We start from the raw sequence: 25,143 nt of genomic DNA, 5'->3' as shown, positions 1-25,143 counted from the left end.
TCAAGATATATGACATCAATCTCTTCTCCCTTGTCCAGGTGATAGGTCACCTGGTCGTAGAAGGAAATAAGATTGGTCAAGCAAGACCTATCCACAACAAACCCGTGCTGGCTATCCCTCAGGATGTTGGCATCAGCAAGCCCGTTAAGGATGGCCTCTTTAATAAACTTCTCTAAGATCTTCCCCGGGACAGAAGTCAGGCTGAAATAAATGAGTATGAATTCAAAGAGCCATAAAAACTATGAAGGCGCTTTGACAATTGGCTCACATGGAAAGATTAAGAACACAAACTATGCATAGCTTGGCTGAACACTACCATGAAAAGCAAGAGGACATGGTACTAGATTACTATATGAAGAATGTTAAAGAACAGAAATCACTGGGGGGAGGGGGTGTAGAAAGAGCATATAATTATGGGACCGTAGAACAGAGCAGAGGAAGGGAGAGCGTAGGCTGCATGTCAGGGAAATCTTCCAGATAGCGAATGGTATTAAGCCACAGAGGAGTCATGCTGGGGAAGCAATGGGACCCAGTCGCTTAAGCTTTCATGAGCAAAGCTCACTTCATCAGATGCATCTGATGAGCTCTTACAAAAGGTTATGCATCTCTGATCCAGTTAGTTTACAAGATGCATCTCTACCATGCCTTCTGCCTGACTTCAGGCTAACACAGCTAACTACCTCTTTCCCAAACCACTTGTTACTTTTACAGCTAAGCTGAATGCAGCGCTGGAGAAAAAATCCTATACTTGCATGAGCAAAATGTGAACCAAGTGCCGAAAAATGTTCGTTTCACCTCTAACTTTTATGAATCTATAAAATTGGGTCACGCAGCAATTCTAACATCTCCAGAAAGGAGACAAGCATATCCCAACCTTTCTAACTGCAGAAAGACAATGTCTCAGCTGCTGTTTGTAGAAAAAAGGATGCAGGCAGGAATCTGTACTACAATGGCTCATCGCTACCAGCATAAGAAAGAGAAGGGATTATTTTTAGTCTTGCTGCCCACAAATATACACCATTTAAAAGTGTGATATTTGTACATAACTGAACAACACTTCTGAAGGTAACAAATATGCAGCTGGGTGAACCTACCTGGTACAAGCAGGCTGCTGTTCCAAGGAAAAATGCAATGACGTAACTGACGTCTTCCCCCTCGTTCTGGAAGAAAAACAACAATCCAGTGTCTTACCAACTGCATCGTTCACACACACAAAAAAATTCTAGTTCTAATTAAACATAAACTGATATGCAAATTTAAAAAGTGACCTCCTGTATTAAAAGCAAACTGAAGAAATTGGAAGGCATTGCTTATTCATTTCTCAAGTTAAATAAGATCCACAAAATGAAACCTACAAGGTCCAGAATATTCTAATGTTATTTTTCTTGCTAACCTTTCTATTTAGCACAGCAGACCACTACCGCCAGTATTTCTGATGTGCCAAACAGAGACTCTTCTGTAACTCTGGCCATCTTTATCTCCTTTGAAAATCCCAGCTTTTATACTATATCAACTTTGTAGAACTGCATCTTTAAACTTCTCAAAAGGTAATGGAAAATACAAAGTGTCCACTAGAGTGTGCCAAAATCATACCTAGAAAACAATGCAGTCAGACTTGGAAGATAAAACAAAGCAAAGCATGAGTAGAAAAAGATTATGTGTAAACAGCAATATTAGGAGAAGGGTGAGGTCTTGAAGTGGAAGATACATTTTAAATGACAGATCTTTTCACTTTGAGGGTTTCTTCCCCAAACGCTCATCTCTCTCTTAATTATTCAAACATGTTTTAACAGTTCCTAGAAAGCTGAGCAAAATAAATGTCAGCCAGAGTATTGCAGACTGCATTTTTCAGGTTTTTCAAACAAGCATCTGTCATAAATCAGAAACACTCCTAGACAAATGAGGCAGTCAGCAAACAACTTTTTCTGGAAGGAGAAGCCTATTTCCAAAGGCAGCTGGTCCACTCGGAACTACAGCTCCTCTGCTGACAACATATTCTGTCTGCAGTTCTTGCATCTGTAGCCTTGGCTAAGAAAAAGCCTATAGTTCGACATACAAAACCTACCTACAAAGGACAAAACAACAAAATACAAATACCCTCAGCTAGCATTCAGTGAAGTGGACCTATAGATTACCATATAGTTTTGCCAACTCCAAAATGAATCACTTATTTAAAATGTGTTTTAAATTCAGAAGGAAGCTTTTGCATTAAAGTTTCTTTTTTTCAGAAGTTAAACTTCCACATAACCCATTAATGACTCTTGCCTTGTTTTTCAGGGATTTATTCCACATTAAAGTACTCTTCATTTCTTACATTGAGCATTTACCCAAAATAAAGCATGGTCACTACATTTCACCATGAATTGCCATCTGCCCCTCCAACACTGGCACATGCTTCCACATCTCTGATCTTTTAAAAACCAAAAGGTAAGAACTAAAAATATTATACAAGTGGTGAAATTCTATTTAACATTGTTTGCCTAATGCTATATTTTACATTCATATATATATACACCCAGTGAATTCAGGAGATAGCTTACATGCATGTGAAATACAATTAGTGAATCAACAGGCATTAATTCTCTAGAAATGCCATGTTAAATTTCATACATCTTTGTTTCTTCTTTGCATTTTTTCATTTTAATTTCTTATAACAATGACCTTTTCACATGGTATTTTCATTACCTCCCCCAGTGCATTCATTAGTCTTCAGGAAATGCCCTAGGTCTTAATTGTCAGCGTTTAAACTAATATGCAAATGTGCATACAAAATAACTAGGATGTATATAGTACATTAAAAGAGGTAAGGCAACTTGGTGCATTAAATACTGATAATGCTGCAATTTTGAAGAAACTCTCATCAAAATTTTAGATGCCAGAACTTCTTATACTGAGTGGATCGATGCAGGGCAAAACTCTAGGATCCCCCCTTAACTCCTTTGGCAAACCACCGCCAGATCATCCCTTTCCACTTGGACAATCACCATCGTGGACCCTCGGTATAACATTAACCGGGGCAAACCTTTGGCTAGCATATGCTGCCAGGGCACCATAATCATTGAACAAACTGTAACAATCCACTCCAAAGGAAGACCTATCATTTTCATGACAAAGTCCTCCATTTAGTAACTACTATCAGTGGGAACAAAGCTTAAGGGAGAAAGAGAAAAACCATCTTATTCACTGTAAGATCATGGATTGCAAGATCAAATAAAAGTATCTTTTATAGGGAAACCCACTGAGGGACAACCCTGTTAATAAACAAATGTTATGTACATTATTTCTCTCTTTATTCTGGAGGGAACAAACATTCTGGTTATAAAAATCCTTCAAAACATCCCTCCTCTGTGGACCCCTGCAGACAACGAGCTAGATTTTCAAAGCTTTGCTTCTCAAGAGTTATGCATAGTTCCATGAAAGCGTGTTTTTTTTCTTAAAGTGCAAAGTCATGGCAGGAATTTAGAGAACAGCACTCCATTGCCACATATTCACCACTGCCGGCCTACCTAAGGAAGTCTGCCACTCATATTCAAATTCCCTTAGGCACCTTTGAAAAATCTCACTCAATAATGGCTATAAAAACATGCAGACTGGGTCTGAAATCAATAGGAATATTCATACGAATAAGGTGAAACAGAATTTGGCTCATAAACAATTTATATGGTGTTATTTTGATTGGCATTTTTGTATAAACTTGACAAGTTTGATATTTCAAATTACTTTTCCTTGGAGTTATAAATGTTGTACAGTACCTGCAGAAGGCTTTCTATGGCATGAAAGCCTCGAATTAAATTCAAAGCCCCGCATAACAGGCTAAGTATAAATGAGACAATCCCTGGCAAAGTCAAGGGTTCCAGTCGCTGATGAGGAGCTTCAAGGCACATGTAAAAAAACAACCCAAAAATACAATAGTAAGCATTTTGAAATTGGTAAAAGCATTTCCCTCATATTTTAGAAAAGTATTAATCCAGTGTTTCAGTATCTTCTTCCTGCTCAAAACGCATGCAATTGAATTTTGCAAACCAAAAACATGTTCTTTTTAGAATTTAAAATGTACACCGCACAAAGCATTTTTAAGACATCAATGCAAGGTTTTGACAAAATGTACTCTGCTTCAATTAAATGCAAAACTAATGTTCTTCTCTGTCATTTTAAAAGAAATTTAACTTGATATATCCTGTTTATTCAGCATAGTACTGAAGGCTGCTCAAACATGCCAGTAAATCAATAGCAAATAATGCACTTGCTGGTAAAATTCGTCCACAATTAGCAACCATCTAATAAGTCACGTACTTAAGAGCTCCTCTCACAACCTCCACTTTTCTTTAACACTAATGCATTAGTTAGAGCTATCAGGACTGATTTAGTTTGTTTGCTGAACAGAAGGCTGCAAAGCAAAGCCATTACTTGCCCCTACAACAAAGCACACAGGCCTGTCAATGTTACCACCGACAGAAATAAATACATTCTGGAACCATGTAAGCAGTATGCATATTGCAGCTTGATATGAAATTTGGAAGTGTCCCCTGGCACAAGTTAAACCTGAAAACACACTACTTTCCACATGTACACTCATTTGTGCTCATCAGGGGCCACAGTTACATGAATGATTGCAACACATAGTAGATGTGTGCTTCAGTCATCACTATGCTCTTCCACAATTAAGAATGGAAGCCGAATATGAAAAACCCAAGACAAAATTCATAATGGTCTAGGCAACATTGGGCGACAATAGGATTACTGAACCGTATTTAAATCATTCTGTCTAAATCAGTGAAGTGTAAAGGTGCAAACAATGAAGTTAATGAACTGTAACATTAATATAGAGGGGGTGTCAATCTTGATTGTTTGCACTGAACAGATGCAGCAGAAAGACTCTCTAAACAGTTCATAAAGTTAAAGAAACCACAAAGAACCTACAAAAACTACTTTTCCTTGTTAAATATATAACACTGTTTGTATGCTTCTGTGGTCTAATTTTAGTATGCTCAAGTTTTATGTTTTAGTGCAACTAATTTGTAAAGGAGTCAGGGCTTAATTTAATCAGGTAGAAGCTATCTGAAACAAAAACTACATCCTGAAGCTTAACTTTCATAACTTACTCCTACTCTAACCACAAGACATATTATGGACAGTACTGACAACAAACATTTAAGGTTGGGTACCAATTTCCATTCCTTCTCTTCCTTCAGTTACTCAGTTTTCAAACCAATTCTTTTTTATGGGGACCAGAAATTTTATGCGCTATACATAAATCAAAAGTCACACAATTGGGTTAAATGTATACATTACTACTAACTTTCGTGAGTAAAAAGGGAAGGGAGGTGAAAAATTCTCAAATATTCCAATGAGGAACTCTGCATTGGGACAGCACAAAAATGGGGGTAAATAATAAATAGACAGTTGGACCTGATGATCCGTTTAGGTCCCTTCCGACCCAAAGCACTATGAAACTATGGAGGTCAGTACAAACTACCTATTCTCTGCTCAAGCATCAGACCTTTTTTAACCTCTCTCTTTCTCTTTTACATAAAAGAGCTCAACATTTAAAAGGACTAGTTTGTCTAGCTAACAACCAACCCAAATCTAGTTATGGACATCCAACACCATTATTAAAGTCACTAAGGTCTGGAAGGCTCAAACAATTGCATATTCTATCACCAAAGCAGCTAAGTGCCAAACAGCAAATACATGAATAAAAATCTGGAAGAACAGTTACAGGTGGCAGGACAGCTTTACCATAGCTGCAAGATTAAGCCTCCTATGGAAGTTATTAACTCCCCAAATCTAATTAGAGATGATTGTCCTGGACCAATGCCAAAGGGTAAAGAACCTACAAGTTCAGATATCAAACATTTTTAAGTTTCCTATAAGGAACTATTTCACATTTTTTAAATATTTTCCTGCCCTGCTACATTATAGCCATTCTCATTTTTCAAATGCTCTTGTATATTGACGCTGTATTAGAGCTGAAGTATATAGCAGTTAACTTAATTGGGGGCTTGAAGTGACTCCCAGAAAGTTATCTTGGCTATGTACTACTTATGAGGCCTTTTTATTAATTTCTTTTTCTACTAGGGTAGGTCTAAGCTGTTGTGACAGATGTGATTGCAGCTCAGGTGGAAATAACAGGGCTAGCCTTCAATTAGCTAACAAAGGCACAGCTGTGGCAGTGCAGGATTCTGCATAGCTAGCTATACAACTACTGACCTGGGTTCCCAGGCAAGTTCTCATCTTGGGCTGCAGCTACACAGTTGGCAATACTAAGCAAACTAGTTTAAAGCGAGAAAACCAAAAGTACACCAACTAGAGTGCAGACATGTCTTTTTACATAAGCCATTTGTATTAACTTATACAGTAAATATCTCCCTAAATACCAGAGACCTGAGAGACTGCATCGCTTCCCAGGGCATTCATTTTAAAATTAGGCAAAGAAAAAAAAAACAAAAACAAAAAACAAAAAAACTGTACTTCCTAAAGTAATTTAAGACCTATAAATTTACCCACAGCAAGCCCTATGGTTGAAAGGGAGAGCAGAAGCAGGAAAAGACACTGGGCAAGGACAGTTGTATCCTAAGAAGTGATATTTCAGGACTGAGAAAAATCTAGCAAGTCTCTGATAACTGAGCAGTATCAACCAGGTAGCGAAGACTTCTTCAGCTCTTCAACTCATTTCAGGCTTGCACTGGAGGAAGTGGCTGGTTTGGGAGACTAAAACAGTGGGCACCTATACACATGCCCAATGCCTGCTCCAACATGTGCCAATTAGCACGCAAAGCAAAGTCAGTTAAATGAGTCTGCTGAAACATGCTCATTAGCAAGCTCCAGCAGCCTCAACATCTTGTATATGAAGCGTCCCGACACTTCAAAATGGCAGTGGGGACACTTGAACTAAAACTCTTTGAACGAGCTTTAGTTAAAAGCACCCCCTCCGTGAATACATAAGATGCTGCAGGCGCTTTAACTAGAGTGCCTCCTAAGAGCCGCTCTAATTAAAAGCACCCGCACCCCAGAGCAGGTGTAAAAATGCCCAATAATTCCAATAAGGAAAAACAAAAAGGAAATGTTCCTTAAAATAATATCATCACTGAGCTTTTCCTATTGTAATATGATGAGTGAACACCTTGTGCCATCTAAAATCTTTTGATGGATGATCTATTTATAATAATTCTGCCTACCTACATCACAAAGTTTTGGTATTTTTGTAAACACAGATTGTTCCCATCTCTAGCTTCCACTTGTGACACTATAGCCTCTTCCAGAGACAGGATTACAGCAGGCTGCTGAGTAAATCACAAAGGATTAACTTGTAAGAAACAAAAGGTAGAAGTGTCAAAAGTGATAAAAGAATGACACTGGAGAATTATTAAAAAAAAAAAAAAAAAAAAAAAAAAAAAAAAGAATAGAACATGTCAACGAGTACTGGTTCTCAGTACAATGTTTTCCACATTTCTCCATTAGTCAACAATAATATTAAGAACGCTCTGGATGAGTTAGCAAAAGGTACGTGGCATCTCTTAAAAGGTTTCATGCACTTAAATTATTTAAACATTATTATATATTCCCCTTCTGGCTCTTGCAGAACTTAGTTCTTTTTTCTTTGCCAGCACCAACATGTTGTAATCATTATTATTATAAATGATTTGTATTATAATAGCATACAGAGCCATCAGAATCCAAGCTCCATTAAGGCACATGCTGTACAAAGACTTAGCAATCTCCTCTTTTTAAATGAAAAGCATTTTTATTTAAATCTGTAGAGAGAAAATTCTTAGTAAACAGAGGCCAAAGTGTTTTTCCTAATCATTAAAAACGAATATCTAGCACAAGAAGGAATTAAAGGGTCCCTATTAAAATTTATATAAAAAGGTACACAATTTACCTTACCCATTAAACTTTATAATATTTTAATGAAAGCTTGCATTTGTGTCAGTTTTCCACTCTAATCCTGTAAAGTGACCCACGTGGGTACCAAAATCTACCTGGACAGATCAGCATAAGAGACAGACATTTAAAAAGAGGAACATTTAATATTTAAATGCTCATCATTTATTCTATTTATTTTTTGCTTCATTGAACTTGAAGATTGAAACTAGACTGGTCTATTTCACTTCCTCTAGACAATTTCATTTGTACAATCCATGCATTAGCACCAGGCTGTTGTGGGGTTTTTTGGGTTTTTTTTCTTCCAATTCTTCTGTTCTAATGGGAAACAGCTGAATTGCTTCAGCGATCTCTTTTCATATCACAAGTCAAGAATCATATGCCCATCCCCAGCAAGTCATTATCCAACTCTATGCAATTTATTCCTTGTGCGAAATTAACGAGTAAAAAAAACCCCACACACATGCTAATATATTATTACTGATGTGATGTACATAGCACAAACACTTTGTCAAGTGTATGTAATATTAAGGTAATTACACTGAATTTGAAATGTGAAGGACCTCTAAGTAATGCTTCTCCCACTGATTCCAGTAGTCATCATGACATTACACCCATAATGATACAATGCGTTCATGATGTCCTCAGCTCCCATTATAAAAGAAATCATTAGCTGATCTTATAAGTCTTTAAAAATAGGAACAAGAAAAAGAAAAGAAGATCTATTTAAATGTTTAGATATGTATTTTCATTAAGAAACCGGTGTCTATTGACAACTGCCCTTGATTAACAAAAAACACATTCCTCTCTGCAAGCTGCAGGGGAAGAATGAATAGTTGTAACAGAAGAAGTCATAGCTTCCAAAGAAAGAGGCAGATTCCTATGACATGGCAGTCCTTTACACAAACCCAGCAGCTAAGAAAGTACGAGGTTTGGCATAATTTCCTATATCATTTCACTTGAAAAAAGAAAAGTAAGTGCATTGCCATACTCTAGGTTCATTCAAGGATAGTTGTAATTAAGCTGTGAAACTCACCAGTAGGTACCTTACCGGTACCCTTAAATTCTACAGCAGATAAATGCACAAATCCATTAGCTGAACCTAATTCAGACAGAGAAATTTGACAAGGTGGTCTCAGCTTGATTTCCATCTGCATGTCAGCAAGATTTATCTTTGTTGATAGAGACCGCGTGTTGTTATATCTTTGCTTGGTCCTTTGGATGACATTATCTATGTAAAATTAAAAGAATACATCTCTATAGACATTTTTTAATTAAATAAATTCAAGACCATGCAGCTTTACGGGCAATAGATTTCTCTTACACACCTATTTAAATTCATTATTTGAAATTCTTACATTTATCTTGGAACATTCTAATACTATTTCTATTTTATGACTAATATATCACAGGCTAATTAATTCTGCCACACAAAAAAAATTACACTCTAGAAGTCTAATTACTTAACAACTGTGAATAAACTAATGGCTTTTCACTGTGTGAAGCTGAATGCAGTCCTTATACAATGGATTTATTGCACTTGTTTTAGCTTTTCTTTCAACCTGGAAAATATTCTTACAAAAGCAGAGGAGTTCACACTTTGTCACAGATGAACTTGCTTAATTCTAAAAAATGGCCTAAATTGCAAAGTCTTATCTTCTGACCTCACAACGAATGTGTCAATGAAATAAAAGTACCCCCAAACTTCCTGAAAAACATGGAGAGGGATAGGGAAAATAAAGGTTCAAGAGCTTCTGCATAAGAAAGACAGTAACAGTTGTAACACAGGGCAAGTTTTAAAACAACTGATCAAGCACTGGAAAGTTAAAGAAATGTAATATATACCATTTTTCTTCTAAAACAACTATAACTTTCAATATGTAAAAGTATTTTATTAGACTGCACAAAACAGGTTTCCCTTGTCTCTAAAAGATGGCAGGATTTTTAAAAACCACTGCAGAGGCTAACCAATTCCACAAGGGGTATTGGTGTTCTCAATTGAATATGGCATTGTTTGTACTTGAAGCTAGAATTAGAGAAGATGCAATGCATAGCTGCATTATAAAAATCTCTTTTCCCTACACTGGATAAACAACTATAACAGTGAAAAATTGCAGTCTTTTACTTTGTAAACTTATGAAGACCAATATCTTGGTAAGATAAATATTTTGATAAGGGTATAAAGTAAAACATGTCATAATATATTACCAACTAGCAAGATAAGCTCCTCTGGATTCATTTACACAATACCTATCAAATGTAATAGAAAGACTCTCAATGAACTTTACATAAGGCTCTAAATGCCTCATTCAACTCCCACTGAAGTCAAGTTTTTCAACTGTATTCAATGCATGTTTCCAGGCCCTGATATCACATTCAAATATAACAAATCTCAGCTGAATGGTCTTTGTCCAAGTTGTACATTCCTCAATACAGTCAGTAAACTTTGATCATGATGGGAAGAGTTACTGTAAAACAGAAGTCTTATCCTTACCAAACTCTATGAAACAGTATGGTCGGATGGCAGTATTTGTCCTCAGCATATCGTAGGTGGTGATGAACTCCTTCTGAAGCTCATCCAGGAAGCAGAAAGCCAGGACACTGGGGTAATTTTCAGTGCACAACATCATGTAGCTCACTCCCAGAGAGTTAATAAAACTAAAAAGAGTAGTTTTAGCATTTCAAAATTAAATCCAGGTAACACTCAGTTTCACAAGACTGGTTCCATATGCCATAACAGAGCAGCAAAAACACTGCCATGGGGTAATGAAAACATTAATATTTATTGACAAAGTCAAAGATTGTTTTATGGAAGAAAACAATTTACATTTGGGTAATGTCGGTCTTTTAAACAGTATTGCACCAGCAAACAAGAAACGAGGCTAAACATACATAAGCGCACCAAGCGTGGCAACTGAACAACATGCACAAGAATGGGGAAATGAAATAAAGCCCTTAGGGAGGGCAAAACACATGGTTTTTATCCCCTGGGAAAGTTTCATTTATTCTGAAGGCAGAACGTGCCATCTGGTGCATTCCACAGGCACAAGAAACTGCTGTAAAAAAATTCCTTTATAATAAGCAAGGGAACAAAACTCCTCCCTAGCAAGGATGATTTATCAGTGCCTATGAATAGGAATAAAGATGACCAGAAACTAGAAAATCCCCACTTCCCACTATTTCCAAAGTAGTATCGAAAATATTTCTATACCAGTGGTTCTCAACCAGGGTGCTGTGAAACCTCTCAGGAGTACTGAGCTGCTGCCACAGCCACGTGATAGTGCTCCACATGCTTCGCGCACAGACAAACCCAGAAGGGATGCAGCATGCACCTATTCTCCTGACCCTTAGGGTTTTCCGATAAGCCTGAAGCAGGCAGGAGAGCTAGCTTGTGCTGCAGGTTTTCCCAGTTCAGTCCCCAACCCCGTCCCCCTGCCATACTCTTCCAGGAAAAAAGGTGCACAGGAGGTTCCACCTACCGAATGCTGATTTTGGGGAGATGCCGTGCTGGATTGGATCAGGGGGACAGGCTTCAGGTTGTTTCACTCCCCCACACCACATACTGCCTCAACTGCCTCCCCACACCCCCTGTACTGCTTTTCCTGCTGCGTGTGTGGGCGTGTTGAATTTAAGACAGCCCTTCAAGAAATAGGTTCTATATATAGAAAATTATAATACATTTATAAATTTTCCTTGCATCAAATCTAAGTATTGGGGAATCGTCTTAAAATTTGAGTTATCTTCGATTTGGGTAAATATGGTATTTAAAAAAAAAAGTAGTAAGCTAATACAGATCTAAATGTTGAAGAAGTTTTACTTATAAGCAGGGATCCTGGTTTTCTCCGACAAAAAAAAAAAATCCCAAGTATTCAAATGTAAAAAAAACCCCCCAAATCCACATTTCTACATGATTAAAATGAAACTGTTCATATATAGATATCTTTATATCTATATATAGTAGCATTTAATTTTAATCATGGAAATATGTTGATTTGGGGTAACTTATTTTAATCCAAAAATAGGGGATTTTTTTTTAAAATCAGAAAACCAGGATCCTTGCTTGTAAGTAGCATACACAGCACCCCTCTGATTATGTTGCATGCAGATTTGCAAATGTCTTGTAAACTTACCAGTTGCCAAAGAAACTTCAGACTCAGTTTCACTATTAATAGGGCAAGGACAAACATACACTTGGAGCGATTTCAAAACGGAAAGAAGAGGGAGTTGCTACTTTAGACTATCTAGCAGCTGTTACCATTCGAATTTTAACTCTTGTTTTATCCAGGGTTAAAGTTGGGGTGATTTAGGCATGCAAAACAGAGAGTAACAGCTGGTAGGCACTCCTGAGCAGCAGCTTCTTTTCCCCTTAAGCTTGTCCAAGTATATGTTTGTCCATGCCAAGAGTTGTAACAAAGCCACAGTACTATATTTTCTGGATAATTACTTAAAGCAATGATCTACCCATTAGCATCTTAGAGGAAATACTGACTTTACATGCACATTTACACACACAGAATCTACATTTGGTCTGCCTTCACAAGAAAGATTTAGGTTTCACGGTGTTCATTTTTCTTATAAAATTAAAAATATTACCGACTGCTAGGTGTGCACTGATAGAGACTTTTTGGGCCAATGGCCAATTTTTAATAGCCAATATGCAGCTGGCAGAGTGGAGAGTGGCAACCAGCTGGCAAGTCTGTTGTGGTGGAAAAGCGGGAGGTAGGTGGCAGATCAAGGCCTCTGCGGTGAGGGTGGGAGTGGGGCTGGGGCAGGCACTGCCCAGCCAGGGAGTGGGGGGGAACTGAACAGAGCCGCAGCTCATTTCGGGAGGTGCTGGGGGGGGGAGCCGGCACCCACCGCTGTGCTTACCTTGGGAGGGCACAGTGCGGGGGACATGTCCCTCCTAGATCTGGGCATGGGGCAATGCCTAGCTCTTCCCAGCCACATCAGCCAGAAGCTGGCTGACGATACTCTAAATTTTCCTCCTATCAGTTCTGATTCAATATGCATCAGTACACCTATACCAACTGCACACATGAGTGTTTTGGGAGTAGTGTCCTCTGAAACTAGTGCTAAGCATCCTAAAAAAGTACTTCCAGAATTTAAAAAAAAAAAAAAAAAAAAAAAAATTGGTTTTTTTTTTGTTTTAATATTCCTGAAAAATATTTAAGACATTTAAACAAAATATTTACTGAAAAATGTTGCAGAGTGGGGCAGATGAGAGAAAGAGAGGGTTCAAGCAATATAATAATCCACCTGTTGCACTGGAAACCAACGGCACAGCAAAGAACGATAAAAAACCCACAAGGAAAACTGGGATATAGGTTTTAGCTGTGTTGGTCTAAAACAGGGGTGGGCAATTATTTTGTGTGGAGGGCCACTTACTGAGTTTTGCAAGCTGTCCAGGGCTGCATGGGTAGCCCCGCCCCTTGACAGGTGCTCTGCCCCCTGGTCACCATCTTGGGACCAGAAGTCCTGCCCCCTAATCCCCCAACCTTTGCCACCAGAAATACTCTTCTCAGCAAGGGGGGGTTGCCATCTTGGAACCAGAGAAATGCCAAATTATATTCTTAAAACAAAACAAAAACAAACCCCAAACATCTACAACATTCATTAATTTGATTTCAAAAAATATTTTTGTTGTCCTGATTTACATGCATTTGTGTAGTGTACATAGAAGTGATTGTATAATAGCTAAAAATGAAGTCTACAGTTGTACATTGTGGGGGGGTGTAGATATGTAGTGTGGGTGGGTATACGGTTTGTAAGGGGGAAGGGGGCTGGAGAGGGTTGTGGCATGTGTGGAGGGGCAGGGAGAATAGCCGGTGTGTGAGGGGGTGTGGGGTGTGCATGTATGGCAGTGCAAAGGGGTTGTGGGTACATACATATGGTGGGGTGCATGCATGGGATTTGTGTACACTCTCCCTCATTCCCCAGAGCCCCTGCCAGTGCCAGAAACCACATGGGAAGAAGCACCGCAGCAGATGGGAAAGTGGGGAAATGGTGGTGGCAGGCAGGAGTGAGTGGGCAGGCAGACAGGGATGAGCTCAGCGACAGCTGGGCAGGAGTGCAAGGCCCACGCCAGTGCCCCGGACCCAGGGCTGATTGGGGCCCAGAGTGGGGTGGTAGGAGTGTGGGATCCAGGATGGCAGGGGCTCTATGGAGCCAGGTTGGCTCCCCCCTCTCCCTGCTAGCGCAGCCCAGCCTGGTTCCATAGAGCCCCCACCAACCCAGGCCTCACGCTCCTGCAGGCTTGCTTTGGGCCCCTGCTGACCCTGGCCCTGGGGCACCAGCACAGGCCCTACACTCCCACTCAGCTGCACACTGGGGTGTGTATTTTAAGCAGGGAAGATGCTTCCTTCACTGGAAAAGCAGCAAGCCTGGAGCATGCCATGCAGCTGCCAACATGGCAGAGTCCTTGTCAACTCTCCCAGAGCCACAGCCACTGGCTGAACACAGAACCCGGTGCCTGAAGCAGCAAGTGAGCTGGTGGCAGTATCTTGACGGGGGCTTGTAGATGTGGAAACACTTTATTTTCAGGAACTTATATAAAGAACTACTTACTGCAAAGAACTAACAGTCTTGCTACTGCTCTTGCAAGGGTCTGGAGTCTAACCTTATGTGACACTGAGCAAGTCCTCCTGGAAACAGCATCTAGATGCTGCATTCCCAAGACAGCTTACTTAATGTCACAGAATCGGCCACAAGTGTGGAAAAATCCTTTGTACGTTCTGCCTTTGAAAAACAAGGTATGAGTCTTATTTTTAAGGGGCAGGGTGTACACAAGATAAGACAGTATTCTTAAATTGATTAATCACCACTATACTGTAACTCTTAACTTGCTACAAATACCGCTAGGAAGCATTGCAAGGATAATGAGAGAAAAACCTTACTTTATGTTATACTGCCCCGTTTTCAGCGTACATCGGTCGGGAAGCTGAGCAAGTTTCCTTGAGAGCGCTTTAAAATATTTCCTACACTCTTGCACACCTGTACTCTGTTCACAATCTGTAGAGGCAGAAAGTGGGAGTCCATCCCTCACACGGACCACGGAGGCAGATAAGATCATAGACATTGCAAGCTGATTTAATGGAAACCTAAGAACAAAAAACACACACAAACTTAGAAACACAGACTAGTTAAAAATCAAAGCATTTTTTTCCAAAAAGGATCTGCAGCCAGATTAAACATCAGCCTATGATTAGAAGCAGTAACTGTGGCTTCAGGCTGCTGTAAATCTGACTCAACCTTACCGTATAGCATTGGGCAAGTCAGCACAGGACTGAAGCTTGAACACCAATTCACATAAAACATCCTACTGCATAAGCCCAACCATTTCCAAAGACACACAGAGGATACACAATCAGACTTTTGACTTATCTTAATAATATTATTTTTATCTTAACGGCTTGCAGAAGCTCCAAATGCAATTGCAGCCTATTCTTTTATTTACTGTTTTGTATTACAGTAGCACTTAGAGGTACCAAGTGAAATCAAGGTTTTAGACATAACCACGCAAGGACATAATACAGCCTCACTAATCAAGAAGTCCTTGCCCTGAAGAGCTTACACTATAAACAGAGGCAGCAGCAAAAAGAAGTTTTATTATCCACTTTTCAGAGAGGATGGTTACAGTGCCTCTCAGGACTTGCTGGTAGGCAGCCACTTTACTTCCGTTTTGAATGGCAGTACATCCAGAGGAGGCTCAGTGAGCCTCACCATGGCATTCCCCAGCTGGGCATGCAGGCAGCGTAGATGTGCCCCGAGATCTGGGCCCTGCCTAGGTTAAATGTCAATATGTGCCTAACTTTAAACATATGCAGAGTTCCACTGAATTCAATACAGATCTTTAAAAGCCAGCCAAAGGCTAAAAAGCCTCTGCTAAATGGAGAGCCACTTAACCTAATGAAGATCAAATAGGAAATTGGTGGACAGCCAAGAATACAACCCAGGGTCTCGAGTTGTAGTTAGCATCTTAAACACAGGACCTTTCCTCTCTAGCTGGGCCTTCACTTTTGGCATCTGTGAGATGTGTAGCAATATTAATCTAGCTTATACAATTGCTAAGTTGTTTACAATAAACTGTTTGTAACCATACATAGAAGACCATACATGAGCTGTTATGAAAGGACAAAAAGATACTAAATCTAATCTCCGAGATGAGGATAGCAATGAATAAAACAAGCCTGAACAAAAATTAGGCAGGCAAGGTTCTTTGGATAGATGTGGTATCTTTTATTAGGCCAGCTGAATAGTTGGAACAAGGTTCTTTGCAAGCTTTCAGGCACAAGTACCCATCTTCAGGCATAGAGAAACTGCTGTTGTTCAAAAAATTTTTTTTCAAACTATATAATACTGCTCTCAACTTTCTCTAGCAATTATATATACTGTAGTGTGCTTGGCCTGCATGTATAAAACAAAAGCTTATTAAAATATTCATGACACCAAAGGAGAAAATTCACAGCAGACATTTTAAAACACACTCCCATGCAATCTTTATAAAAAAAAAAAAGACAAGATTTTTAAATCTTCAAGCTGTTAAAAATTTAGCAAGACAAGTAGCATGTAGTACTCTAAAAGCAAAACTACTTGCTTGCTTAGAAACAAGGTAGAAACTTCTGTGAAAAGGAGGTAAATTACTAGAATTTAATATAAATGAAAAAGCAGCATGCTTCCTTCCTCCTGCAATTCCAGACACCACAATATAAACTGACCACCACACATATTATACATATTACCAGATAAAACATCAAGAACAAAGAAATGTCTACCTCTGCCAGACTGTGTTGATGTAACCTAAGCAGGCCAAAGACAGAAAAAGAAAACCTATTTCTCAATACAGCTGAAATACATATTCATAGTATAAAATAACAGCACATAAGGGAATGACCACTTTTACGTTTGGAGCCGTTTCAAAAGGGTAGCAACAGTTTCCCCTTTTGAAATGGCTCCAAATGTACGTGTCCTGGCTCTGGGTCAGAGCTGACCAACTTCTAAGCATCCAGGGGCCATGTGTCCTGGGGACCAACATCCCCTACTACACCTCGCAATCCCCTCCTCCTGCTGCAATTGTCATGTGTGCTGGTACAATGCCCCCACACTCCAAGGCACAGCCCCAGACTTGTCCTTAGCTCCTCATGCTGCTGCATGTCATCCCACCCCCTAAAATGCCAGAAGCTGAAGGAGAGACGGGGAGCCTGGAGACTTCAGCTGCTATTGCAGCCAGAGTGATGAGAACAGCGGTGGCTGGGGAGAGCCCAAGGGTCACACGGCAGTTGGACAACTCTGCCCTACGTAACACCCTTTGGGTCAAGATTTTAGAAGTTCTTTACAACCTTTACAAAGGATTTCTAGTTTGAAAGCAACTCTGAAAACGACACTCATCTGTTCACATAATTCTCAAAACTGAACAATAAAAAGAGATTATGTAAAAAGTTACCTTTATTAAATGAGACTCATCTTAAGTGATTCACTTCACAAGCAGAAGGGACAGGTATAGTGTCCACAGTGAACACGTTTCTATTTTTAGTGTTGGAAGAGAAGGAATTGGATATTGTATTTCTTTAGTTCAGGGACTGGCAACCTAAGGGCCACAGAACAGCCCATGGACATGGGGCTTCAGCTGCAGGCCCTCTCCCGATGCCAGTGCAGAGACAAGCTACAGCTACAGACAGATTCCTAGCACCCATTCCCTCCGACTTAGGGTGGATTATTCCAGCCTGCAGCTGAACAGGTTCACACCCCTGCTGTAGAGATATTACAGTCCCTTCTTATATACTAGACTCAACCTTTATACTGGGGAATCCAGTGATAGGGAATCTGTGTTAACTACAAAGGTTCCCTATCACTACAGATTATTTCCCAGGAGTTGTCCCCGTGCCATTCTACTTTTATTGTTCATTCATTGAAACCAGATTTCTACCAAGGTTGCAGCGGCAGGAGCCACTGCTGTTGTCACTAACTTTGTAAGTTAGTACCTCTGTAGAATCCCTTGCCATGTAAAATGTGTGCTATGAACTGACTGGAATCAAACATAATAATGGGAAAAAAAATATGAAAAAAGTCCTCTGAAGTGTCTAGTGTAGATTTAGCATAGCGGCAGGTAATTATTTGGGCCTGTAGGCCACATAGGCAGTTTTGGGGAGCTGTTACAGGCCAGGCAGCAGCACCACCCCCTACCTCCTCTGCAATAGCCCAGAGTTTGCGTGCCCTACGGCTTCTCCCTGCTAACAGTGCCCAGCAGCAGCTGAGTGCACAGTTCTATCCCTGGCCTGCCCCACATCTGGTCCAGACTTACCCTGGCTGGAGCAGACCAGCTATGGAGCAGCAAGAACCCACATGCAAAACATTGACCCTGGCCTGTCTCATGTCCTCTCCAGACTGGTCCATCCATGATAAGCAGTGGCAGCAGACAGGTCCAGAGCAGATGTGGGGCATCCCAGGGTCAGGGCTGTGTGCGGGTCCTGGCTGGTCTGGAGCTGGTCCACTCCCATTAGGATGATTCCAGAGAGGACATGGGGCAAACCAGTGCTTGAACCCACGTCTCCACAGGGCTGGGCTGGGGTTAAGGCCAGCAGCAGCTCCTACTCACGAGTGGCTTAGAACTGGAGTCTAGCCATGGAACCACCCCAGCCCCACTGCACACCTAGGAGAGGCAGGATGCCCCACAGATGGCACTTGGACTAGCTAGGACCAAAGGACCCTCCACAGGCCAGATAAAGTCCCTCAATGGGCTGAATCCAGTGTGTGGGCCATATTTTGCCCACCCCGACTTGAGTGATGTTGTAGCTCTGATAATGCAGGAACCATGTGATAAGTAAGGATTTCTTTTGGTGATATCTTTTAGTAGACCAGCTTCAGAGTCAGGATAGCATTAGACAAGTGTTTGAACACAAGGCATTTTTCCATCAGGTCTGAAGAATGTCTTGCACTGAAAAGCTTGCTCAACTCTTCCAGCTATGCAACTGGTCCAACAAAATATAATCACCCAAAGAAATCCTTGCCCCTGGTATAGACTTAAACATTAGAAATCCTGGACTACGAATCTGCAAATATGGACAGAGACTTGAGTAGAGCTTATGGGAATAGAATTGCTTCAATCCTAACTGGCACTACTGGGCACTACTTCAACATGCATTTTTGTTGTTATCAGTTATTACTTCATCAGAACAAGATAGACCACAATTCTTTTCTCCTCCACTTACCTGCCCCAAATCCAAATTCATCGATCTGCATTGCCTTGGCGGTACTGAACAACTTCATTAGCACTTAATGGGATGAAAGGAACTCAGCTCCATGGTCTGCTTTAGGAATATGTGGGTACATCATTGCTATCCATTACTGCAGAGAAACTCAGAATCCTAATGTCAGTTCTTAGGTAAAATATTGTTTTCTTCACCATTAAAACGTTCTTCAGCGTTGAAGTTCACGTTATGCTGTTTGAGAAGGCAAAAAAATGAATGGAGCAATTTAAGAAGTAATAAGTGGGTCTCAAAATTAAAAAGTGCACATTTAACCATTACCATAAACTCCAAAAATTAAACAGCAAGCAAGACAATTATTACATGGCGAGTCACAGATATACAAGTAAAAAGATAAATTGAGCAAAAGAACATTGGGAAAAAAAAAAAAAAAAGAAAAGATTCTATTACATTATGCAAGTTTCCAAAATGAAAATCACTTTAGTCATTTATAATCAGGTGAAATAATACTACAAAAATACAGTTCTTTATTGGCAAAGAAATTAATAAATGATCAGCTATACATGGGTCTCTCTGATTTTTGCCATTTATTTAATAAATGCAATATGGCTGATCTCTAACCTTCTCTGGGCCAAAGGGATTAATAATAATAATCATCATCAAGTAGTATTGAATAACTCTGTATTTCCCTTTCCAAAACATTCTTACTGCCAGCATATTCAACCCTGAATCTAATTTTCAGTCAATATTTGTTTTTACTCTAAGGATTAAAAGCAAAGAATTCAAATAGCCAATATCAATAATACACATAGGCAGCAGAATTGAGCGTGGGTAAAATCCCTCTTCTAGATCTAAGCTGTCTATCTATTTTACATATTTATTTTAGATATAAATAAAATATTCACATAAATCCTAGATAAACAGGATTCTGAACCCTTATTCATATCAAGGCAAATTAGTTCCTTTTTCAAAGGATAAGCCTTCCTAAAACTTACCAGCTGTCTTCCATGAACTGCGAAGTGACAAGAGAACAAAACTATGTTTAGACACGTGGCCTCTTTTATATCATTAGTGAAACGTTCCCTATTAAACCATCCAAATGAAGACTTCTATTTTCTCAGTCTTTCAAAAATAGTGCCGGAGTGCTGCCTAATAATGCCATTTCCTTGAAGAAAGCCACTGGGGTTGTAGACGCATGCAAATATGGGGAAATACCATACTTACTCAAATCTCAGATGATCTCCCCTCCATTAGATTCTACTCATGGAAAATGTATACAGTTGCTATAATTTCCCATGTACAGAATCTAATTTTTTGAGGGTTATCTTTAATTCATTCCCCACACTGCAACAGGGCACAGGCTGTGGGGAGGTCAAGTAACTTGCCCCCTATTTGCACCTGGCCCCATCACCTCCGCCTTCTGGAAGTCATCTAGTCCAACCCCCTGAGGGTCCTTCCAGCCCCACTTCTCTATGATTTCTATGAATTGGCGCTTCAGTGGACAAGCCCTGGTCATTTTGGTCCAGGAAGTGCTGGAAAGGCTAGTGCCCTCAGATAAGCAGAAGCCCACCCTTGCAGGAGATATCTCCTGCAATCTCAGTCACATTCTGTAAAGCTAGGCGAAAGCTTAAATGGGTGAAGTGTCATACAAAATCTCATCTACTGATTAGAAAGTACACAGAATTAATCAAAGCTTGTGGTAAAGAGTTAAAATAGACAAGGAGAAGGGAAATGGAGATGATCGGGGGTATGGAAAGATTTCTGTAAAAGAGACTAGACTAGTAATTAGGACTTTTCAGCTGTCTCTACACACTACCATCTCCCCTCACCCATACAGCCTCTGCTCCTCCACCTACCCCTCTCTTTCCCAGCCTTATTTTTGCTCCATACTGGCAAGCTCCATGCACGCTGCAGCCTGGAGCATTTAGCACAACCCCAGGCCACATGGCAGCAGCACACGTCCAGCTGCTACAGGGGCTGGGCTGGGGATGCACTCAGTGCCCCAGCCCAAAACAGGGATGGAGCCAGCCCGGGCAGAGCAGAGGTTGCAGGGAGAGGGAAGGGGAAAGTGGAGAGCAGAGGCTGCAGGGGAGCAGCTGTAATTATGGGCTCCAGCCCCTACCCAGAATTGGGGCCAAGCCACAGCAGCCACCTGTTCTCACCTTTGTATGCAGTTCTAAGATGAGGGGCTTTCTCCCTCCCTCTATGTTAAATAGGGACAAAAATCTTGCCTTAGAATCAAATAAATATGGTAATTAATAATACATATATTTTAACTTAATATTATTCAGCTTGACAAAACTAACATGAAAATGTACTGTGAAGAAAATTTACTAACCTTCAATATGTGGGCAACGTTGTAATTAAAACCCAAAAGCAGTATTTTACTCAGCAACACACACACAAAAAAATCTCTATACCAAGCACCAAGTTTATATATAGGTATTATCCATACACAAAAAAAATAGGGGAACTATATTAAAAACAGGTTATATTGTCTTTAAAATGTCATTCTAACCCAAATTTCAGTTATTAATTCACCAAACTATTACAGTTTATTAGTTTTCCTCCAGATCCTCTTTATGTCTGACTATTTTAAGTCCATAAGGGACCCCACTCCCATTGTAAGCATGAAAGACTCTCTCATCTGATGTAAATTTGTAAAAACTGTTATACCCATATTTACCCTTGCTGTTTACACTGAGAGCTTCTGGGAATTATTATGGATGGCTTCATTATGTATGGCTCTCCATTAAGGGAGACTCCCCCTAATCTGGAAGGCATTGGCACCCTGAAAACTGGGAATCAGTGACTGTCAGCCGAGAGAGCACAGCCCTAGCTCCTTCATCTGAGAAAAAGACTCTAGTAAAACTGCATTTATATCTATATGGAGGTTCCTGGTCACAAGGCTGTCCCCCTGAATAGTCCTAAATCAGGATTATATTCCTGCATTCCTCTATACAGAGCTGACCTTTCAGTTTGACACTGACAGTGGTTACTGAATTTTCTATCCTTTTCCTAACAGCATAAGGGCCATACAGGGTCAGATCACAGGTCCATCCAGCCCAGTATCCTAGTGCAAGGAGACAGCAGCTCTGCAGTTCACTCCCATCTCCAGGCAGAGGATCACTGGGCAGTTTCTGCTGGCTCCTTGGACTCATTCAGTGGCCACTGGGCACTGTCCGGTGTGCTCTGCTCTGCATCCCCTCTTGGCACTCCTGTTATGCAAGGGTGCCCTAAGAAAGGTTTTTCTGGACGATATCAATGGCTGATTATTATTAACCAGCCATATTGGTTGATACCAATCCAATAGACAAGTTAAAGGAATGCAGCCCAGCAGCTTGGAGAACAGTGTCTGGCTGGAAAGTCTGGGGGCAGAAAAGGGGCATGGGGGGGGGGCAGGTCAAGGCCCCCATAGTAAGGGAGTGGGGCAGGGACAGGCACTGCCTAGCCAGGGTGGTGAATGCGACCCTGGGAGTGGGATGGAGCTGCAGGCAGCTCGTCTGGGGGGTGCAGGAGGGTGGGGAGAGGGCAGGGCAGCTCTTTGCCACTACACGGACCCCCAGATATATGCACAGGGCAAGGACAGGCTGCTCACTGCAGGCTTAAGCTGGCGAAGCCCCTGGCCCCCTTCCCAGTGGGGTCTGCACTCGGGTAAGGTGGGAGGTGGCGGTGCTGCAAGGACGGGCTATAGGGAAATTTTGGGGTGGCTATAACCCACCCCGTAGCCACCCCCTCCAGCCGTGCCACCTGCCCCGCAGCTACCCATCCCGAATGCAGCCCCCTTGCCAGGAAGAGGCTGGCACAGCTCCTAGCCCCAAGTTTGCAGCAGGCAGCGAGCACAGATCCGGGGGGGCAAATGCCCCTCATACCTCCCCCAGGGGTGTGCGCAGTGATAGGGAGCCAGCCCCCCACCCTCTGGGCAAGCTGCCCATGGCTTTGGCCCACTCTGGGGGTCATACTCGCTGCCCTGGCGAGGCAGCATCTGCTCCTGCCCCACCCCCTCTCTCACTGTGGGGGCCTCAATCTGTCCCCACCCAAACCCACAGCCCTCCCTACAACCCAGATGCTGCTCTCCAAGCTGCTGGGTTGCATTCCTAGCTGTAGCTACGCACAAGCACATGACATTTATTGGTGACATTATCAGCTACACCAGCCAAAAAGAAGCTGACTGGCGATATCCTTTTATCAGCGCTGATCTGATATGCGACTGATATATTGGTGCACCTCTACTATTATGAACCTCTGACCTTCACTCCTGCCTGTTTTTTTATTACTTGTGCCCAGTAATCAATTGCAATTGCCAAACTGACCAGCACCATGACTGAAAGGGACCTGGGGGTAATAACAGACCCTGGTATGAACACCAGCTGGCAGCATGATGCTGTAGCCAGCAGGCCAAACAACAACCTGCCATGCATCAACTGATGCATCTCAAGCAAAACAAAGGAAGTGATTTTTCTGCTTTACTCAGCACTGGTGAGACCGCAGCTGGAGGACTGCATCCAGTTCTGGGTGCCACGCTTCAACAGAGATGTGGAAAGCTTGAGAGGGTCCAGAGAAGGGCCACCCACACAAACAGACTTACATGGCAAGCCATACAAGAAAGGCTGAGGGACTTGGGCCTCTTCGGCCTAAAAAGAAAGAGAAGTCTGAGAGGGGACTTGGTAGCAGCTTACCACTACATCAGGGGAATATACCAAGGGCTTGGTGAACAACTGGAGTAATAGCCATAAACTCCTGGAAGACCGATTCAGGCTTAACACTAGGAAAAAAACTCCTTCACAGTCAGGGTGTCCAGACCATGGAATAAGCTCCCTCCAGATGTGGTATAATCAGCTACCCTGGAAATCTTCAAGAGGAGACTGGACGGTCACCTCGCTGGGGTCATCTGACCCCAGTTGTCTTTCCTGCCTGGTGCAGGGGGCTGGACCCGATGATCTTGTGATGTCCCTTCCAATCTATGAATCTGTAGCCTCCTTGTCTGAAGGAGGCAAAAAGGTTATGTGCTGGGCCTAAGCCCACGCCCCTGACAAATAGGCCTGTAAGGCTGTCTTCCTTTCCTTGCCCCGTACACATCTCCAGATGGTTTCACTGGGCAGCATCCACCAACTCCCTAGGCCCTAGCTGGAGTTAGCGTCCTCCCTCGCACCCTAGCGATTAACCTACAACCTGCTCCTGGTTTCTCACGATTTGCTCCACGGAATTAGATGTGCCTGAAAGCTTGCAAAGAAGTAATTTGCCCAATGATTTGAGTTGGTTTAAAAAGAGATATCGGATTTACCCAAAGAACCTGTGTCCTTAGATCCGCATAGCTACAACCTGTCCTACCCCCACGCAATTAAATGTACATTTAGTGCCTGGTGGGCCTGGGCCCACCATCAACATGTAACAAATACTCCTCTCTCTCGCGGTGCTGAAATAAACAGTAAGGGGCAAAGCATTTAGGCCAGATCTATCTACCGCCCTGCTCACGCTATGGGATGCAAGGTGCAGAGGACGTCCCAACACTAAGGCTGCGCCCACAACGTGGTGTTTGACGACGACGGACCCAGCCTCCACGTACCGGTCTCTGAATCGAGTTGAACGATCAGTCTCCGCGGCAGCGACGAACACCGCGAGCTACCGGCACGCAAAGCGATTTCTTTTTCTCGGCCTGAAGCCCGTCGCTGTCTCCTTCGGCGGCACGCCACCAAGTCCTGTGATCAGACAAAAGTCAAATCCTGCTTACTTCCTCCACAACATCCACAGTCGTCTCCCTGTTCTTCCCAGCCAACAAAAAATAAATTCCTAATCCAGGTGCTCCCAAAATATCTCTTATTGCATCTTATTAGCCCCACCACCACGTTGGATATTTTAACCCTTTCACCAATCATTATTCAAACAAAACCAAAACCCAGCACAGCAACATAATTTCTCCCGCGTGCCCCATCCTCACTCTTACCGAAATCCCTCCACCCCCGTTGCACCCACTGCCCTCCCACCAACGGGGGAGGGGAGGGGGGACAAGGGCGCTCGACCCCTGAGCCAGGTGACGCGTCCAGCTGTGCGGGGCAGC

At 41.7% G+C, this 25,143-nt stretch overlaps 1 protein-coding gene across 1 annotated transcript in view; it reads right to left on the bottom strand.

Annotated features, from left to right (window-relative positions):
- The window catches only part of SEC22A (SEC22 homolog A, vesicle trafficking protein), a 31,522-nt gene extending 6,775 nt beyond the window's left edge, over positions 1–24,747 (bottom strand). Inside the window, exons 1-7 of the mRNA XM_019554316.1 lie at positions 24,652–24,747; positions 19,089–19,319; positions 14,778–14,981; positions 10,379–10,542; positions 8,921–9,115; positions 3,753–3,871; positions 1,095–1,160 (exon numbers count right to left, since the gene is read on the bottom strand). Of these exons, the coding sequence (XP_019409861.1) occupies positions 1,095–1,160; positions 3,753–3,871; positions 8,921–9,115; positions 10,379–10,542; positions 14,778–14,959 (726 nt within the window). The 5' untranslated portion in view covers positions 14,960–14,981; positions 19,089–19,319; positions 24,652–24,747. The remainder of the gene's footprint in view (positions 1–1,094; positions 1,161–3,752; positions 3,872–8,920; positions 9,116–10,378; positions 10,543–14,777; positions 14,982–19,088; positions 19,320–24,651) is intronic.
- Positions 24,748–25,143: the final 396 nt, after the last annotated feature.

This window comes from Crocodylus porosus, unplaced genomic scaffold (assembly GCF_001723895.1).
Source record: "Crocodylus porosus isolate Cpor-Errol unplaced genomic scaffold, CroPor_comp1, whole genome shotgun sequence".
In the NCBI taxonomy this organism is placed as follows: Eukaryota; Metazoa; Chordata; order Crocodylia; family Crocodylidae; genus Crocodylus; species Crocodylus porosus.
Note: the sequence above shows the minus strand (reverse complement) of the source record. Positions and strands in the feature narration are given on the sequence as shown.